This window comes from Pseudorasbora parva, chromosome 1 (assembly GCF_024679245.1).
Source record: "Pseudorasbora parva isolate DD20220531a chromosome 1, ASM2467924v1, whole genome shotgun sequence".
NCBI lineage: Eukaryota > Metazoa > Chordata > Actinopteri > Cypriniformes > Gobionidae > Pseudorasbora > Pseudorasbora parva.
This window is the reverse complement of record NC_090172.1, coordinates 1,350,151-1,370,740: the sequence shown is the minus strand read 5'-3', so window position 1 is coordinate 1,370,740 and position 20,590 is coordinate 1,350,151. Positions and strand designations below refer to the sequence as shown.

The 20,590-nt window shown below is 47.7% G+C and overlaps 1 protein-coding gene across 1 annotated transcript in view; it reads left to right on the top strand.

The window, feature by feature from the left end:
• Positions 1 to 20,590, top strand: part of LOC137082367 (cadherin-1-like) — a 61,365-nt gene that overhangs the window by 18,371 nt on the left and 22,404 nt on the right. Inside the window, exons 3-10 of the mRNA XM_067447712.1 lie at positions 533 to 768; positions 5,593 to 5,604; positions 15,207 to 15,347; positions 15,433 to 15,588; positions 15,952 to 16,099; positions 16,203 to 16,375; positions 16,455 to 16,583; positions 16,671 to 16,856. Coding sequence (XP_067303813.1) covers positions 533 to 768; positions 5,593 to 5,604; positions 15,207 to 15,347; positions 15,433 to 15,588; positions 15,952 to 16,099; positions 16,203 to 16,375; positions 16,455 to 16,583; positions 16,671 to 16,856 — 1,181 coding nt within the window. The remainder of the gene's footprint in view (positions 1 to 532; positions 769 to 5,592; positions 5,605 to 15,206; positions 15,348 to 15,432; positions 15,589 to 15,951; positions 16,100 to 16,202; positions 16,376 to 16,454; positions 16,584 to 16,670; positions 16,857 to 20,590) is intronic.

Here is a 20,590-nt window from a genome sequence, read left to right as displayed (position 1 = left end):
ACCTAGACGGCAGCACCCTGAGTGTCAGCAGCTCACAATGACTGCAGGTGGCTCCCTCGAGAGCCGCATGAGCATGCTGAACACCCAGGCACTGAACACATGAAGCAGGGACTCGGGTACAAACACCTCTTGAAATCGGTCGCCATTATTCTCTTTATATCAGTCTTTTTATATATATATATATATATATATATATATATATATATATATATATATATATATGGACAAACAAAAATAAATAGACAGACAGTCTTTCAAACACACACAGAGCGTTATGCTGAAGAGCAATAACTGACGCTACAATGCGCCGGGCTCCTCTTTATAGCTTCCGGGTTTTCCGTCACATCTACGTCATGACGTAATACCAATCAGGATTGGACTAGTTTCATTCATACTTCAAATGCGTTGATGCTTAGGGAGCATCCCCAAATTCATTGTTTCGACGCAGTGCGAAGTTCCCTCGATATAGGGAACCACGTTTACATGTGACAAGATGCTTTATTGTGCCAATTGAATGTCTTTTTTCTGACAGTAATTTTCAATACATGCAATGGAAGAACAAGAACGCTCTTTCAGTCCGTTGACAAGTGGTTTGATGTGAACACGGATGGGACTGTAACACTCAAGAAACAAGTGACTCTTCATGAAGGCCACAAGGTGTTTTCTGTGCACGCTTGGGACTCCAGTGGCAAGAAACACACAGTATCTGTCAGAGTAGAGCGAGTTAACCATCATGAGGACCATCACATGGACATCTATTCTTCACAGGTACTAGCATGTTCCTTCAAGAAACTGCTTTCAGTACAGCACAAGCTTCCTGTTTGCTTTTGTTTCTATTGCTGCCTTGTTTGTTGCCATATATTTATTTCTCACACCTGTTCCTCTTTAACCCTCTGTTATCTAGTGTATATAACCCTCAGTGTTTCCTGTGTTGATTGTCAGTTTTTTGTCCTTGTAGTATGACTGTTTGCTTCGTGTTCTCAGTTCTGCACCTTGTGTTCCCCTGGTGTTTTTGTTATTATTTTGACTCTTATTTTTATTAAGTCTTACCCTGCATTTGGAAGTTCTCCCTCGTTATTGAGTTAACCCAGTGTTACAGTAAGGCCATGATTGAGAACAGGGTATTCCAGAAAGCAGGTTATGTGACATACATATGTTTAATTGTAAGTTAGCAGTTATCCTTAATTTTCGGTTCTAAAAACGGAGGTAACTTTCAGGGTATGTAGCAACTCACTCTATAACCTGCTTCAGAGCAGCTCATGTTCCATAGTTTGCTTAAGAGGTATTCAGATGTGTTTTATATAATTAAAATAACCCATATTTCAGAAACTTTTTCTAAACTCTTAACACAGACTAACATCTACAAAACACAGTTAGCCAAATGGATAATTTTCTTATCACATATTTTGTTAAATATATACTTACTAACAAAACAGAACACATCTTTATCTGCACAAACGAACTTTACCAAAACAATGGAAATCTGACTCAAAATGTAATTATTCTATCAAACTTGTTTTAACTTCACAAGGTACATGCAGTCAATCAAAGTACAGCAGGATTCAAAATACTGGCTATTGTTAATATTACGAAAACTCCATAGACTTTTATGTTTCAGTTTTACTGGTATTTGCATGCAAAACATGCAATCCACCGTTTTTACACTAAATTTCTTGGTTGGGAACTGTATGTCCACAGGTACAGTGTTCACATGTTCACATTCAAAAGCATTACAATAAAAAGCAATTCAGTGTTTTTGTTTTTCTTTACTCTTTACTGCAGGAGGTACAGTAGATACACTGTATGATAGAACAGAAAAAGGTTTAAAAAAAAGGACTAAAAAACGTACAGTAACAAAATTACTGTATCTACTTTCTGCAATCTTTAGGGTTAGGTGACATGTTTTCATCAACATCACATCTGATATTACCAAAGACAATGCACCTGGGATAAAACTACTTACTGTAAATCCTCTAATATTGGCCTGTATTCCATTAGCGGCCGGGACTCCAACATTGGCCGGTCTCGCTGTCACCGAAGGTAAATAAAGGCCGGTCTCTAATAGCGGCCGGGGCTATTATTAGAACCAATGTTTTTCTGGGCAGGCCTCAACATCAGGGGCGTATAATGACAGGCCCCCTCAGTTTATTATACAAATATAATAATATTTGTTAAATAACAGTTGTTTAAATTATTTTAACATAATTACTAAATTATTATAACATCTCAAATACTGGAATAAATAAAAATTGTTTTTTACAGTCTATTTTTTTTTTTGCATGATGTTTGATTGACAGCTGTGTTGAGGCAATAGGCTGTCTCATGTATGTGACGCGGCTCGCGCCTGTGACTTCATGAAGTGTGTTTACCTATTGACTTAACCTGTAATTTGCAGTTGTGTGATAGAGAAACAGCAGCGAGGCAAATATCTATAAAAAGGACTTTGTGTTGACGTGGGAGAGAACCCATCCATCAGGCCGCAAGTAACGTTAAGACTTTTCAATTGCCTGCGCAAGGATGCGAACAGACGCGTAGCGGAACATGAGGAGGACGAAGAGGAGCTGTACAATAATGAACTTGTTGTAAAGGCTGGCACGAGTGATGAGGAGTTTACAGGGAGAGATGAAGAGGAGGAGGAAACTGAGGAGGGTGAGGATTAAACAGAATTGGAGGATTTTTTTACTTCAAACCAAACGAGACAGGAATGGTTAAACTTTGGAGCGGTAAGGTGTCTGTTGCCTTTTGTTATGAATCAATAACCTAATTATCACCGTGTATGGTTAAGTGTTTACAGTGCACTTCTGGTAGCCTATGTTTGCTACGTATTTGTTACCATATTTCTACACTGGAATTTAGCCTAAATTACTGGTATTTGTTGTTAATGTTCTGTATGCATACCATAATGTTATGGTAACTGCACGTTTTCAATAAATGAACCTAGTATTTTATAGGTTGAAATAGATGCAAAATCTAATTTTTATTCATTCTACTGGTACTTTGATTTGCTTAAATAGAAATTGAGGCCTGTCTCTAATCCTGGCCTCCTTCCAATAAAGGCCTGGACCGTGATGCACTTGAGTAAAATAAAAGTCCGGGTCTATATTAGAGGATTTACGGTAGTATGTCGGGTCCACCCTTGGCAATTGTGATGTGATGTCCCTGCCTCCTGATGTGATGAACTGTGATGTCCCTGCAGCCAGCATCCATGGCTTCAAGGAGGGACATCTGGTCATGTGGCTGATGGTCATAAACCTTCCACCTCCATGCAGAAAAGAACTCCACTATGGGGTTGAGGAAAGGTGAATAGGGCTCCTTAACTCTCTCACTATTCCTCTCAAAGGGAACGGTGTAGAGCTGCTTCATCCGCACTCTGTGTTTGGACAATGTCCGCGTAATGGTTGTGAGGCTAATGCTATTGATATTGTCAAAAATCTCATAGTCCTCTACAATTTCAACTGACAGTTGAACCTTCTCTTTCTTCAACGAGTAGGCTAACGTCAATAACTTGATACGTGGATATGTGAGTATTGCTTTTAATTTACCTTAGCTGATACTCAAATATTCAAACAAGCTACAATTTCCGTGTCTATGTGACATTCATTTGTTCTTTCAGTGGAGCGGCTAAGTGATATAATCGTTCAGTTTATGATACAAGCGTGAAAATTGGCATGAGCAGTCTCTGATGGTCACTAGACAATAAGCCACCCACAGCTACTTGAAATTCCAAGATGGCGGCCATTTTTTAAGATGGCCACCACCTTAGTGGATGGCATATATATATACGCAGCAGTCTTACCTTCGTTCTGTTAACAGTTTATCAGCATCCCTCCTCCACCCCTTCTCCACATTTTGCTCTTTTAGTTCCCTATCTCGAGGGAACTTCGAGCTGCGTCAAAACGCTAGGGGACGCCTCTGCGTGCCATGTCATGAAGCACTTGTGTAATCAGTCCAATAGCGGGACGATACGTCACGGGCGGGTGACGTCATCGACCAGGAAGCTATAAAGCATGCCCGGACCAAACAGTCACTAGCTTCTGTGTCTTCACAAGCGCTCTGTGTGAATTGTATGTCCATTTATTGTGTGTGTGTTCAAAAAAAGAAAGAAAGAAAGAAATATGGCAAGTCAGTATAGGTGTTGTGTTCCTCCCTGCCCACGTTACATCACGGGTGGGGATACACACGTCCTAATGTGTGATGTGTTTGGGGCTCGAGCATGCCCAGCTCTCGAGGGGGTCGGCTGCGAGCATTGCGAGAGACTCCCAATGCACATATTAAGATCACGCCGGGCACTCTTCGAGGAGAGTGCTTTGGCTCGCGGTCCTCAGGGCTCGGGTCCCGCTGTTGCCGAGGCGCAGCGAAGGCTCGCGTCCTGGGGATCGCAGTTGGATCTAGTGGCGGGGTTAGAGACGGGTGATCCCCTATCTCTGCCTTTACCCGCTGGATCTCATGCCTCAGTTAGCGAGCTGGAAGCACGCTCTGCGGTTTTCTTCCGCTCGCGCTGAGGCACAAACGCAGCAGCACTCCAGCTCCGAGGAACTGGATGTTGCTAGCGCTGATGATGATCTGCCAAAAGAAAACGACACACACACACTCATAAAAAGAGGTGCTATTGGTGTAACTCGCGCTGTGTCCAGGTTAAGTTTAGACTGGCCGGCCGAGTGTCAAGAAGTTCGCCAAAAAATAAATAAATATATAAATAAAATAAGAAAGAGAAAGAACAATATATATGGCGAGCAGACAGTATGTTTGAGATTACGAGGGGCTGAATCTAGTGGCTCGGATCTCGCGTTTGCCGAGGCAGCGTGTAGATCACGGGTCTACAATATAGATTCTATGACTCGATCGCGGATCTCGCGCTTGCCAAGGCAGCGTGTAGATTACGGGGTTGAGTTTAGTGGCTCAGATCGCGTGTTTGCCGAGGCATCGCGTAGATTATGGGTCTGCATCTATCGTTCAGAAAGGGCGACGATGTCTCGCGGGGAAGAGACGCTTGCGAGCTATCTCTCCCCCGAGTCCACATCGTCACACAGCCCCACAGCTGCCCACAACAAGCCGGTAAAAAAAAAAAAAAAAGTCGGCTTTGGGGGTAGGGCATATTTGGCAGCAGATCAGGCGGCTGCCGGTTTGTATACGGCGGTTGCCCTGCAAGCATATAAAACAAGCAGACCTGCTGGGGGATATTGATATTGAGATGTGAAATATATATATATATATATATATATATATATATATATATATATATATATATATATATATATATATATATATATATATATATATATATAATAAATAAATAAATAAATCAAAATGTCCCTCTGGGGCTGTCGGGCGGGGCAGCCTCAGCCGAGTACATCCTTTCTCAAACCTACACCGAGCAAAACAAAGAGAGAGCGTGGCCGCTCGGGCTTTTACAGCCGGTACTTCATAGTTCCAAAGAAGGATGGAGGGTTAAGGCCTATTTTTAGATCTGCATCAGCTAAACAAAATGCTCACGATAAAACAGATCGTGTGTCACGTCAGGTCCGAGGACTGGTGTGTCACAATAGACCTAAAAAATGTATACTTCCACATCTCCATCCTTCCGCAGCACAGACAGGTCTTCAGGTTTGCTTTCGGGGGCGAAGCTTACCAGTATTGAGTGCTGCCATTCGGCCTAGCTTAATCACCCCACACTTTCACCAAGTGCGTGAATGCAGCTCTGGCTCAGGTGCGACTCCAGGGCATTCGCGTGCTCAACTATATCAACGATTGGCTGGTGTTAGCATAGTCGAAACAGTGGGCGTTCAGCATCGAGATGCTGTTCTCGCCCATATGAGAGTGTTGGGGCTAAGGTTGAACGGAAAGAAATGTGTGCTGGCACCTATAAGCTGCAGAGCACTACTTTTCTGGTGGTAGTCTGGGACACGAAAATAATGTTGGCTCGGCTATCCCCTCCCAGGATAAAAACGATCCTGGATACCGTGAACCAGATAAAGCTAGGTCAGTCACTCACTGTGAAACACTTTCAGAGAGTGTTAGGGCTGATGACAGCAGCGTCCAACGGGGTACCTTTTGGCCTGTGGTACATGAGACCCTTACAGTGGTGGCTCAGGACCAAGGGGTTCTCCCTGAGGGGAAACCCTTTTTCGCTTGATCAAGGTCACGCGGCGCTGCCTACGTGCCTTAGTGAAGTGAAAAGATCCTTGGTTCCTGTCCCAAGGTCCAGTTCTGGGGGCTCCTTGTCGTCGCGTAACGCTAACGACGGATGCCTCCCTAACTGGCTGGGGAGCGGTCATGAGTGGCCGCTCGGCCCAAGGTCTGAGCGGCCGTCAGCTCTCCTGGCACATAAACCAGCTGGAGCTGATGGCTGTGTTTCAATCATATAAAATCAAACACTTCCTCTCAGACCTGCGGGGCCGCCATGTGTTAGTTCGGTCAGACAACACTTCGGTGGTCTCGTATATAAATCACCAGGGGGGGTTGAGATCGCGTCGGGTGTGGAAGCTGACGCATCATATGCTAACATGGGCCCAAGGCAGGATGCTCTCGCTCAGGGCGATGTACATCCCGGGGGTCCTGAATGTACCGGCAGACTCCCTGTCGAGGCAGGGAGTGATGCCGGGAGAATGGAGACTCCACCCGAGGTGGTGGAGGAGCTGTGGATCCGCTTTGGGCGAGCCCAGGTGGATCTGTTTGCGTCTCGAGAGACGACACACTGTCCAGCATATTTCTCCCTCACGCATCCAGCCCTGCTGGGGCTGGACGCAATGGTACAGACGTGGCCGAGGCCGCGTCTGTACGCCTTCCAGCCTCTGGCATTGCTCCCAGGAGTGCTGGAGAGTGTCCGCCGGGACGGGGTTCAGCTTTTATTGGTAGCCCCGCTCTGGCCGGGCCAAGTATGGCTCGCCGACATTATGTCTCTCCTAGAAGGTCCTCCCTGGAAAATCCCAGTCAGGAGAGATCTTCTTTCGCAGGCCGGGGGGGTCAGTACTGCACCAGCGCCCGGAACTGTGGAAACGGTGGGCTTGGCCCCTGAGGGGGCCCAGTTCATAAACACGGGTCTATCTACTGAGGTGATAGAGACCGTGTAGCACTCCAGAGCACCATCCACAAGGAGACTTTACGCACTCAAATGGAGAGTTTTTGTCGCCTGGTGTACGCACCAGGCTTTGAACCCTGTTAACTGCCCGTTCGGTTCAGTTCTTGAGTTCCTACAAGAAAAACTCTCCGCAGGGTTATCTCCGTCAACACTGAAAGTATATGTGTCGGCGATATCTGCTTATCATATTACATTAGATAATGCATCATTGGGGAAACACCCTTGGGTCATGCGTTTCCTTCGTGGTACTTTGAGGCGCAGACCTGCGGCACGCTCGAGGGTGCCTACTTAGGCAGTGGCACCCTCTTGTCTGGAGTTTGCACCAGGAATGGTAAAAGCATTTCTCTTCCCGAGGGAAGGATATGCTCCCAAGGTCCCGACTAATGTGCCGGGACCAGTAATGCTGCAGGCTTTCTGTCCGCCTCCGTTCACTAGTCAAGACCAAGAGAAGCTAAATCTGCTATGTCCGGTCAGGGCCCTAGATGCATATGTCCACAGGGCTGCCCTGTGGCGAAACTCAGAACAGTTGTTTGTGTGTTTTTGGGTCCCCGAGCAAGGGAAAACCGGCTTCAAAGCAGATGCTTAGCAAGTGGATAGTCGAGGCTATTTCGCTCGCTTATGAGTCGGCCGGACATCCTTCAGATGAATATCTCAGAATGGGTCCTGCTCACATTATAAAAAGGGTTCGGGTCACACCCACCCGTGTTCAGCAGGGTTACTCCTACGGTAGTAACCCCCGAGCAGCCTCTGGTCATGGAACGAGAGGTACAGACTCTTCTGCGAAAAGAGGCTATACACGGGTCCCTCCCCTCTGCAGAGAGTCAGGCTTTTACAGCCGGTACTTCATAGTTCCAAAGAAGGATGGAGGGTTAAGGCCTATTTTTAGATCTGCATCAGCTAAACAAAATGCTCACGATAAAACAGATTGTGTGTCACGTCAGGTCCGAGGACTGGTGTGTCACAATAGACCTAAAAAATGTATACTTCCACATCTCCATCCTTCCGCAGCACAGACAGGTCTTCAGGTTTGCTTTCGGGGGCGAAGCTTACCAGTATTGAGTGCTGCCATTCGGCCTAGCTTAATCACCCCACACTTTCACCAAGTGCGTGAATGCAGCTCTGGCTCAGGTGCGACTCCAGGGCATTCGCGTGCTCAACTATATCGACGATTGGCTGGTGTTAGCATAGTCGAAACAGTGGGCGTTCAGCATCGAGATGCTGTTCTCGCCCATATGAGAGTGTTGGGGCTAAGGTTGAATGGAAAGAAATGTGTGCTGGCACCTATAAGCTGCAGAGCACTACTTTTCTGGCGGTAGTCTGGGACACGAAAATAATGTCGGCTCGGCTATCCCCTCCCAGGATAAAAACGATCCTGGATACCGTGAACCAGATAAAGCTAGGTCAGTCACTCACTGTGAAACACTTTCAGAGAGTGTTAGGGCTGATGACAGCAGCGTCCAACGGGGTACCTTTTGGCCTGCGGTACATGAGACCCTTACAGTGGTGGCTCAGGACCAAGGGGTTCTCCCTGAGGGGAAACCCTTTTTCGCTTGATCAAGGTCACGCGGCGCTGCCTACGTGCCTTAGTGAAGTGAAAAGATCCTTGGTTCCTGTCCCAAGGTCCAGTTCTGGGGGCTCCCTGTCGTCGCGTAACGCTAACGACGGATGCCTCCCTAACTGGCTGGGGAGCGGTCATGAGTGGCCGCTCGGCCCAAGGTCTGAGCGGCCGTCAGCTCTCCTGGCACATAAACCAGCTGGAGCTGATGGCTGTGTTTCAATCATATAAAATCAAACACTTCCTCTCAGACCTGCGGGGCCGCCATGTGTTAGTTCGGTCAGACAACACTTCGGTGGTCTCGTATATAAATCACCAGGGGGGGTTGAGATCGCGTCGGGTGTGGAAGCTGACGCATCATATGCTAACATGGGCCCAAGGCAGGATGCTCTCGCTCAGGGCGATGTACATCCCGGGGGTCCTGAATGTAGCGGCAGACTCCCTGTCGAGGCAGGGAGTGATGCCGGGAGAATGGAGACTCCACCCGAGGTGGTGGAGGAGCTGTGGATCCGCTTTGGGCGAGCCCAGGTGGATCTGTTTGCGTCTCGAGAGACGACACACTGTCCAGCATATTTCTCCCTCACGCATCCAGCCCTGCTGGGGCTGGACGCAATGGTACAGACGTGGCCGAGGCTGCGTCTGTACGCCTTCCCCCCTCTGGCATTGCTCCCAGTAGTGCTGGAGAGCGTCCGCCGGGACGGGGTTCAGCTTTTATTGGTAGCCCCGCTCTGGCCGGGCCAAGTATGGCTCGCCGACATTATGTCTCTCCTAGAAGGTCCTCCCTGGAAAATCCCAGTCAGGAGAGATCTTCTTTCGCAGGCCGGGGGGGTCAGTACTGCACCCGCGCCCGGAACTGTGGAAACGGTGGGCTTGGCCCCTGAGGGGGCCCAGTTCATAAACACGGGTCTATCTACTGAGGTGATAGAGACGATGTTGCACTCCAGAGCACCATCCACAAGGAGACTTTACGCACTCAAATGGAGAGTTTTTTTTTGTCGCCTGGTGTACGCACCAGGCTTTGAACCCTGTTAACTGCCCGTTCGGTTCAGTTCTTGAGTTCCTACAAGACAAATTCTCCGCAGGGTTATCTCCGTCAACACTGAAAGTATATGTGTCGGCGATATCTGCTTATCATATTACATTAGATAATGCATCATTGGGGAAACACCCTTGGGTCATGCGTTTCCTTCGTGGTACTTTGAGGCGCAGACCTGCGGCACGCTCGAGGGTGCCTACTTAGGCAGTGGCACCCTCTTGTCTGGAGTTTGCACCAGGAATGGTAAAAGCATTTCTCTTCCCGAGGGAAGGATATGCTCCCAAGGTCCCGACTAATGTGCCAGGACCAGTAATGCTGCAGGCTTTCTGTCCGCCTCCGTTCACTAGTCAAGACCAAGAGAAGCTAAATCTGCTATGTCCGGTCAGGGCCCTAGATGCATATGTCCACAGGGCTGCCCTGTGGCGAAACTCAGAACAGTTGTTTGTGTGTTTTTGGGTCCCCGAGCAAGGGAAAACCGGCTTCAAAGCAGATGCTTAGCAAGTGGATAGTCGAGGCTATTTCGCTCGCTTATGAGTCGGCCGGACATCCTTCACCAATGAGGGTCCGCGCCCACTCCACTAGGAGTATGGCTGCCTCTATGGCTCTTATTTCGGGAGTTTCATTGTCAGAGGTATGTGATGCGGCTGGGTGGTCCTCTCCGCATACATTTGTGAGGTTTTACAATCTAGATGTAGCCTCTAAACCGGGGTCCCGGGTGTTTCTGGGTTGATTCACACATACAGACATTTGGGACTCTGGCGGCGTGGGTATTGAGGTCTCCTAGCGTTTCGACGCAGCTCGAAGTTCCCTCGAGATAGGGAACGTCTCAGGTTACGTATGTAACCATGGTTCCCTGAGAGGGAACGAGACGCTGCGTCGAGATGCCATACTCCCGGTATGCCTGTGATCGATTTGTTCGACTTTTCCAGAAGCTAGTGACTGTTTGGTCCGGGCATGCTTTATAGCTTCCTGGTCGATGACGTCACCCGCCCGTGACGTATCGTCCCGCTATTGGACTGATTACACAAGTGCTTCATGACATGGCACGCAGAGGCGTCCCCTAGCGTTTCGACGCAGCGTCTCGTTCCCTCTCAGGGAACCATGGTTACATACGTAACCTGAGACGTTCTAACCACTCACACGGGGGGCGGGGGCTGTGTACTCTGGGTTCGGGCCAAGTTCGAGCTCGAATCCCTCCCCCCGGACAGCACGCCAAATACGCATTTATATTACTCTATATAATTATATATAAGTGTGAACTCGTGAAATCACGTTATTATTCATGGAGTTGCGCTTTTGTGTATTACAGTACCATCATAACGTTATTTCTTTTAATGTTACCAGATTTACTCTGATCCTTACCATTAAGAAAAGTGTTCCCAACATCTTCTGGTCAGGTAAATGACAAATATTTTTTTCATTGTCTAACTTGCCTGGTTTCGGACTTGCATTTCTCCTTTGGATTTGTTGATATTTCCTGGAAATGATTCCGGTTACCGACCTCATCACCCGGCTTTCGAATACGATTTTCTGAAATCTACAAAACCCGGTTTTGTTCCCTTTCGAAGGGGAACTCAAGCTGCATCAGCTGACGCTACGGGGAACGCCTTCAGCGTGACCGGTATCTGAACTACTATCAAATCACGGCAATCCTATTGACCGGCGACAGCCTATGATGTCATCAAGGTGTGACCAGGAAGTATATAAGGGCACCTCGCAAACATGACACCAGCTTTTTCGTCTTCAAGGACTGTTTTGTCTGAATGCGTCAAGTCAAAATGTAATCCAAATTCATTTGATTTCTGCCTGGAATTAAAAGCGTGCACAGGCAAGCTCTTATGGAGTTGTTTGTTTGTTTGTGTGCAACGGGAGCGTTTGTTAAACACAGTATAAGATCGCTCCGCTCTCGTCTGACTCTCTTCCTGAGGGAAGAGGATTGTTGCATCTGAGACTAGTGACATGGTCCCACTCACGAGGCTGAGCGTGGACGCACGTCATGGTTGCCTCGGATGGAGCTCACCGATCATCACAAGAGGGCGGTTCCCTCTGGCGATCTGGCGGCTGATGAGATCTATCAGAAATGCTCTTAGGGATGGCTGGGGAGAAGATAAACTAGTTTGCAGCCATCCTGAATGTGTATGCGGAGCCAATGAATGTTATGGAACGCGCTGCAAGCAGGCTGTGGCTGCCATGTGGGCGTGTTGAGGAGAGATCGCTCATATTAGCCTGAACGATCGATTTCTCCCCGGCCATAAAATCATCGGCTCAGTTGAGCTTTCCATTCCTTTCTGATCTCCTTACTGAGATCGGGAAGGCGTGGAGGAACCCATATCCAGTATGTGCTGACATCAGCCGTTATGAATGCTGATGTTTGGAGGATGAGTGGTTTGGGTAGGTGTTCTTGCCACGGGTTGTCGTTAAGAATAATCTCCGGTCCGGGTAGGCGGGAACACTGAGAGCTCCAACCCTGCCATCTGAGCTTTTTCAACAATAAGTTTTCATTAGATGGCAGGGAATACACGGCAACGGGTCAGCCTGGTGCTACTTCATACACAATGTCGGTGTTACAAGTATACATTGAGGATCTGCTGAGGGATCTCAATCAAGACAAAAATAAATAAATAAATAAATAAATAAATAAAACCCCTTATGCAGGGCGGCGGACATGCGCCACACCAGCGATAGCAGCGCCTGAGGGTCAGCTGAGGAAAGCGTGTGCGGTGGTGTCTGGGGACCCGAACGCCACTGAGATCGGGTCCCAGGCAGGCTTCTGTTGTTGATGGCCTCATGGGCCTCCCTGAGGGGGCCATTTAAGCCTCTTCCCTGTGGCCTTTAACAGCTAGCCTCAACGGTGCCAGGTAGAGGCTCCTTCGGGCCTCCCTGGGGGGAACGAGTGCCTTGGACGGGAACACATAACTGGCTTTATGCTGACAGCTGGTTAAGGTTGCCCGCTGTCGGATCCTGGCCTTAGCCGGCAGTACCAGAGGGCGGGCTCATGCCCTAGCATGACGAGATGCTGTTTCTGCTGCGTGGTCCCTTCAGGACAGGGACCTGCCAGCCTACAGCATGGTTTACCTTCCAACTTAAGAGCTCCCCTCAGCAAGGGTCGTCTGCGAGCTTACAGTTGCCTGAGCCTGATCAGACGGTCAGCTAATATGTACCATTTAGGGCTGAGTAAGGATGTACCTTTTCACTTTTGTACCTTAGGGTTCCGGCCCAGTGACAGAACTGTACCTTTTTTGGGTTCTCTGACAGTGTAGGCCTCCTGAGCACCCCTGTAATATATGTGTTCAGTAGATCCTAGGATCGAGCAGAAGAAACTTCCCTTGCTGGCAAGGGTTATAAAGCAATATGCTGAGTACTGCTCTCCAGGATTCCCGTCTCCGAGTTCCGGTTTGAGGAAGACACTGCCAGTTTGCAGTCCCTCGGGCTGGATGCTCATGAGTAAGCAAAAGTCGGGAGGCTCTGTTTCTAAACAGACAGGGTTGGCCAAGCCGGGGGTCCCACATAAGTGATGCCAGGTCAGGCCTCCCTAGTGGCATTCGGTGAAGGATTTCCTGACTAGTGGCTGGCTGGGGCGCCCTCGGGCCCCCTAGCCACATTCCCTTAAAGGGACCCCTTCTGTTGAAGTAGTTGGTCCCAGTCCTTTGAGCAGCCGAGGGTAAGAGACCTGAGTTAAAAATTTGATAAGATTCTCTCTTAGGCATATAGCTTGGGCTATGACCTTGGGGAATGCTGTCACTGACAGCCTAGTGTGACCAGAGGGGGAGTGGTTCAGACTTTTCATCGAACTCTTGTCCGGGCAGTTGTCACTGCCAGTAAGGGGCATGCACTCCCCTCAAAATCTCAAAGTCCTCTACAATTTTAGTCAGATTTTTTAAAATTTCATTATTTAAGAGCTTTCCTCTTCTCCCAGAGAGTGGAAGACGTTGTATTCTTTAGAGGGTATTCTTTCAAAACATTTTACATATGCATTACTGTATGACCTTATTGACATATTGACATGTCAAGTGAGAATATAATTATTATCAGCTGAGATATATAATTTTTTTAACTGATATCATTGCTGAAGCAGGGGGTTTTATACTGTATCTAAGGTTTGGAATGTTGTTTTTGCTATTGTGGGATGTTGTGTGTTAGCATTCGTAAATACAACAAAAACAATCATAATTTTGTTGGGAGGTATAGCTTGTCTGTTAAGAAAATGTAAGCATTGTGGAAATGTGTTCACTCACTGCATATTGTGTGAAAACGACATGAAATGTGTGAATGGTATGGCCACAAAAGACTGATGCTGTGCTAATTGTGTTTAGAGTTTTGAAAATGTGACAACAGATTGAACAAACGCTTGTTAGCGACTGAAAAAAACACATTTAATATTATATATTAATTCTGAAAAAAATATGCAATTCAAAAATATTTATTTTATTGTCAACTCACAAAGGGATCTGAATTTTCACTAATTAACATAAAAAAACAATATAATCATTATTCTCAGTGAATCAAGATTACTTATTAAAGGAAACCCCTGGAAAAACTATTGCATCGACCAAATAGTGCATTAATTGTGCATTAAGTGGGCTGAGCATTAAGTAGGTTATGTAATTCGCAATTAAACAAGAAAAGAAGAGTAATGGCACGCTTTTTCTTAGTGTCTGTTTCCATGGTGATTCGTTGCTCTGTTGAGAATGTCTTGTAAGTCAACCAGGAACATACTCTTAGTTGGCTGAGCATACTCCCAGAATCAGCATACCTCAAGTATGCAAGTTTTGTGTTAATCAGCTGAGAGTTCAAGGTGTATATGACAGTAAGTTAACCTTGCTTTCTGCAATACCCCCTGATGTGTGTGACTGTGTATATAAGGAAAGCACCAGGCCCAGATGGTTTCACCAGCCTGTCGTCCATCCTGTGTTGATCAGCTGGTTCCTATCTTCACACAGATCTTTAACAGATCACTGGAGCTGTGCAAAGTCACTTCCTACTTTAAATGCTCCAAACTAAATTCAAAACTTACAGGAGTGAATAACTACAGGCCTGTTGCTTTAACGCAGTGTTTCTCAAACTTTTTCTGCCATTCCCCATTTTGGAGTTAGGGACGGGCCCCACCTGTCCCCAGTAGCCCCAACAAAATAGGAATTATCTAGGCTTTAAGTTTGCCTCCATGAAACGTGAGAAGTAGTCAAGAGAACTCCTAAGTCACTAAGACCAAATCACAAACAATCATCGTTGAGGCAATAGTTAAAGTCCCCCACTGTGCAATAAACGTGCAATACAGAACACTATTTATATTTGAATTTATTTAGCATATCATACCTATTATTCACATTCCCTTGCCTTTGTTTATAAAAATACACGCATGTTATAACAAATTAACTTTGTGTGTGTGTGTGCGCGTGTGTGTGTGTGTGTGTGTGTGTGTGTGTGTGTGTGTGTGTGTGTGTGTGTGTGTGTGTGTGTGTGTGTGTGTTTGTGTGTGTGTGTGTGTGTAAGCTTGCAGAAATGTTTTGTTGCTCATTGCCTTTCACTTGCCTTTCCAGATGGAGTCTCACTCTGATGATCTGGTTCTGACGTTTCCAAAGTCTTCGACGGGTCTGAGGAGAGCAAAGAGAGGTTGGGTTATTCCTCCGTTCATTATACTTGAGAACAGCAAAGGTCCTTTCCCAAGTAAGATTGTCCAGGTGAGTGAAAGTCATTCAAAATGTTATGGCTGAGAAGAGGTTTGTCTGTTATTGACTTCGTTCTCTTATTTCTTTCTGTATTTAGATAAATTCTCCCTATTCTAAAGAAACTCGGATGCAGTACAAGATCACCGGTGAAGGGGCCGATCTGGACCCTAAGGGGACTTTTATTATGGACAAATTTTCTGGGTTTCTCTTTGTGACTCGGCCACTCGATAGAGAAACAAAAGCTTCATACAAAGTAAGTTGATTTAGTGCCTTTTAAAATCAACAGTTAGTTCTTAGTGTATTTCAGCATTGGACTGTCTGCTCATTCTTAATTCTTTTGCAGGCTGTCATCAGCTAATTGGATTAAAGGCCCCAAGAAATGACAAAACCGTTTTTGTTAGTTAGTTTTTTTTTTTTTATGTTTGCAGAGTGTGCCTTTTCTGTATTTATTGTAATTTGAATATCTACTAAAAATTAAGTCAGTTTTCTTTAAGACTAAACTCGTATATTCATGTCTCAAAGCTAACAAACATGGACTAAAAATATACAATTCAAATTTCAAACAACCTCAGATATTTGCGTCTTAACGTGCCTTTATTTCTTCTCCTGTATTTAGCTTGTCGCTCATGCCTCTGGAGCTGATGAGCCTTCTATAGTAGAAACTCCAATGGAGATTTTTGTAAATGTGATGGATGCAAATGATAATCCTCCTATTTTTACACAAAATCCATTCAATGGAGAAGTTCCTGAAGCTAATAAAATAGGTAGGTGTAGGTGCAGATTCTCAGTGAAATGGTTTCAGCCTCTTCAGCTCGTACCACCTTTATTCTTCACCTTTATACCATCTTTATTCTTGTCTCTCTGAAGGTCTTGAGTTTATGACCGTCACAGCCACTGATGCAGATGATCCAGATACTTCCAATGCAGATCTCAGATACTCAATAATCAAGCAAGAACCAGAATTGCCAAATCCAAACATGTTTCAAATCAACTCTTTTACTGGAGGAATTTCTGTGAATTCTGAAGGCTTGGACAAAGAGGTGAGAAATAACATTTGATGAATGAAGTGGTTTCAAATTATTTAATGTTAATAAACTCATCAGTTATCTTCCCTTTCAGAAATGGTCCAAATACACTTTGACAGTTGTGGCTGCTGACAAAGAAGGAAAAGGTTTGTCAACCACTGGCACAGCTGTTATTACTGTGACTGACAGCAATGATAACGCTCCTCAGTTTGAGCAAACCACGGTAATATATTATAACACTCTGAACATAAATATACAAGTGTTTTAACTTTATTAATACTTGTATGCTCCACACAACTCTTTATTTTAGCACAATGTATCTGTCCCAGAGAATAAAGTGGGAGCTGTAGTGGCCACACTCACAGTTACTGATGGAGATGAAGTTGGATCTCCAGCCTGGTCAACCAAATATCGGATTATTAGCGGTGACAAGGCCGGGTTTTTCAGTGTCAGTACTGGACCCAGTCGGCTAGAGGGCATCATCACCACTGTAAAGGTACTGTGTGTTGCTCATGTTTGCACAGGCAGTTGGTTATAATGATTTGCCTTTATTTTTATTTTATTTTTTATTTTTTTGCCACATTACTTCCTGCTTCGCCACTGTTCGGACGCTCTTGCTTACTGCCCCGCACTTTGCTCTATCGCTTCTATATTTTATCTCATAATTTTAACTTCAGCAAATAAATCGTCGGCGTGATGACATCATCGACCGGAAGCTATAAAGCGTCCGTGAAAACAAACAGGAACTAGCTTCTAATAAAGCCTGAAGTAAGTGATCACGGGCACGCCGGGAGTATGGCAGGGCGACGCAGCATCTCGTTCCCTCAGGGAACTAGGGTTACATACGTAACCGAGACGTTCTCTTTTGGGGAACTCAAGCTGCGTCGAAACGCTGTGAGAACGCTTATACCCACATCACCATGGGACCAAGTCCCTCGTATGTGTGAAGCCGAAGCGCACACAACTACGAGAGTACCTGCGCCCCAACTGTAGATGCCAAATCTAACTCGTAGAATCTGACGAAGGTCAGCGGTGACGACCAGCCTGCCGCATTACAAATGTCTTGGAGGGAATCCCCCGACAAAAGGGCTTTAGAAGCAGCCATACCCCTGGTAGAGTGCGCCCGAACAGCCAGTGGAGACGGCTGCCTCATAAGCAAGTGAGATGGCCTCGACCACCCACTTGCTCATTCTCTGCTTAGACACTGGAGCCCCCTTTTTCGGGGCTCCGAAACAGACGAACAGTTGATCGGTCTTTCTCCACAGGGCAGCTCTGTGGACATATACGTCTAACGCCCTGACAGGGCACAGCAGATTTAATCTTTCCTGGTCTGACGTCAAAAAAGGAGGAGGACAGAAGGCTTGTAGAGTAATGGGGCCCCTTGGGCTCGTAGGAACCTTGGGGATGTAACCTGGTCTGGGATGCAGAAAAGCCTTTACCATACCAGGCGCAAACTCTAGGCATGAGGGCCCTACTGACAGGGACTGAATATCTCCTATTCTCTTTAGGGATGAAATGGCCAAAAGGAAGATGGTCTTTAGGGTGAGGAACTTCTCTGAAACCTCCTCTAAGGGTTCAAACGGAGGCTCAGACAAGCCCCGTAAAACAATGGCCAAGTCCCATGCCGGGACCCTCGAGTGCATAACCGGCCTCAACCTTAAGGTACCACGGAGGAAACGTGTAATCAGAGGGTGTCTCCCCAAAGACACTCCACCCAAAGGGACGTGGAAGGCAGCCAGGGCCGCCACGTACACCTTTATTGTGGAGGGGGTCAACCTTGCCGAGAACCTTGCCTGCAGGAACTCCAGCACTGTACCAACTGGGCAGTAAACTGGAACCCACTGGCGTTCTCTGCACCATGCTGAGAAAAGTTTCCATTTCAAAGCGTACAGCTTCCTCGTGGACGGAGCTCTGGAGTGAAGGATGGTCTCTACGACCTCGGCCGAGAGACCCTCCTCTATGAGCCTGGCCCCCTCAGAGGCCAGGCCCACAGTTTCCACAACTCTGGGCGTGGGTGCAGGAATCTCCCGCCCGCCTGAGAGAGCAGATCCCTCCTGGTCGGAATCTCCATCGGAGAGCCTTCCAGGAGAGATATCAGGTCCGAAAACCATACTCTGGTCGGCCAGAACGGAGCCACTAGAAGTACGTGGGCCCCGTCCCGGCGTACCCTCTCCAGAACTCCTGGAAGCAAGACAATCGGGGGAAAGGCGTACAGGGGCAGCCTCGGCCACTCCTGTACCATGGCGTCCAACCCCAGCGGGGCTGGATGCGACAGAGAGAACCACTGAGGACAGTGAGAATTCTCTGCCGAAGCAAACAGGTCTGTCTCTGCTTTCCCATACTTTTGCCATAGGAGCTCCACCACCTCGGGGTTGAGTCTCCATTCCCCGGGCCTCGGCCCCTGCCTCGACAGGATGTCTGCTTCCTGATTTAGGACCCCTGGGATATAGACTGCTCTGATGGATAGCAGTTTCCCCTTGGCCCACAGGAGGATCCGACGTGCCAAATTGTACAAAGGACGGAACCTCAGACCCCCCTGATGATTTATGTAGGCGACCACCGATGTGTTGTCTGTCCTGACTAATACATGATGGCCCCTGAGGTCGGGCAGAAACTGTTTCAATGCAAGAAACACAGCGAGCATCTCTAGCCGATTTATGTGCCAGTGTCGCTGGTGTTCCTGCCATAGACCCTGGGATGAATGGCCACTCATGGTTGCACCCCAGCTTGGAGAGAGGCGTCTGTCGTTAGCGTTACGCGATGAACATGAGCCCCCAACACGGGACCCTGAGATAAAAACCCCGGGTTTTTCCACATGACCAGACTTTGATCGTGTGGAGCGGGTTTCCCCTCGGGGAGAACCCTTTTGTTCTGAGCCACCACTGTAGCGGCCTCATGTTCAGTAGGCCAAAAGGTATCACGTTGGACGCTGCTGCCATGAGACCTAACAGTTTCTGGAACTGCTTCACAGTGACGGCCCGGTCTAGCTTCGGTTCTTTGACTGCTGCCAGGATCGATGTTATGCGCGTTGGCGATAATTGCGCCCGCATAATTACCGAATCCCAGTTCACACCCAGAAAAGTGGTTCTCTGAGCCGGAGAAAGCACACTCTTCTTGGCGTTCAGCCTCAACCCCAATTTCGACATGTGTGCGGGAACAGCATCTCGATGCTGAACCGCCATCTGTTCTGTATGCGCTAGAATTAGCCAGTCGTCGGAAGGATGGAGACATGAAAATATGCATCTTTGAGGTCTATGGTGACAAACCAATCCTCCGATTTGATCTGCGATACCATCCTTCTTTGGCACGATGAAGTAACGGCTGTAAAACCCAGACTCCCTGCCGGGAGGAGGAACCCTCTCTATAGCCCCCTTTCGCAGGAGTGTCTCTACTTCCTGTGCCATTACCAGATCCTGCTCCGGGCCCACCTCTGTGGGTAGGACACCACTGAAGGGAGGTGGCCGCCCTTTGATTTGGATCGCGTACCCCCTTTCGATTATCTGCAGGACCCAACGAGATATATTTGACAGACATTTCTACTCGTCTAGAAACCTAGACGAAAAACTAGAAAATCTAGACTGCTCGGGAGCCCCCCGAGGGGGGCGCGGACCACCCTCGAGTGGCCCGCGGAGACCGACTGCGCCCCGGCATTGCGGCGGGGTTGGCAGCGCGGCCCCCAGAGCAGGGGTAAACACCGTTTCCCTACGGGGGGAACCACCCTCAGCGTCCTGACGCTTCTGGCGTCAGGAACGCTTAGACGAGGCCTTCTTAGCGATTAGGACTGTCCTCAGATCAGCCCTGCCCCTCGAAGGCCTCGCCTGAGAGCGCCGCCCCTCGTCCCCGCGCTGAGGGGGAGTTCGGGTGGCGACGCTCTGTTTCTGTTGAGCCCTGTGTGAGGAGCTCGTACTCGGCTTGGGCTGCTTCTCAGCAGCAGCCCCAGGGACCTGGACCCGGAGAGGGAGAAACTGCTTTAGCGCCGCAGCTTGTTTCTTTGACTCCTGGAACCTCTCGGTGACAGTGTGTACTGCGTCACGGAAGAGGCCGCCAGGAGACAGTGGCGCATCCAGCAGGAAGCTTTTCTCCCTCTCCTTTATCTCTGTGGGGTTGAGCCATAAATGCCTCTCCGTGGCCACCAAGGCTGCCATAGAGCGGCCCACACATCTGGCCGTCTCCTTGGTGGCCCGGAGAGCGAGATCTGCTGATGTTCTCAACTCGTTAATCCTTTCTCCC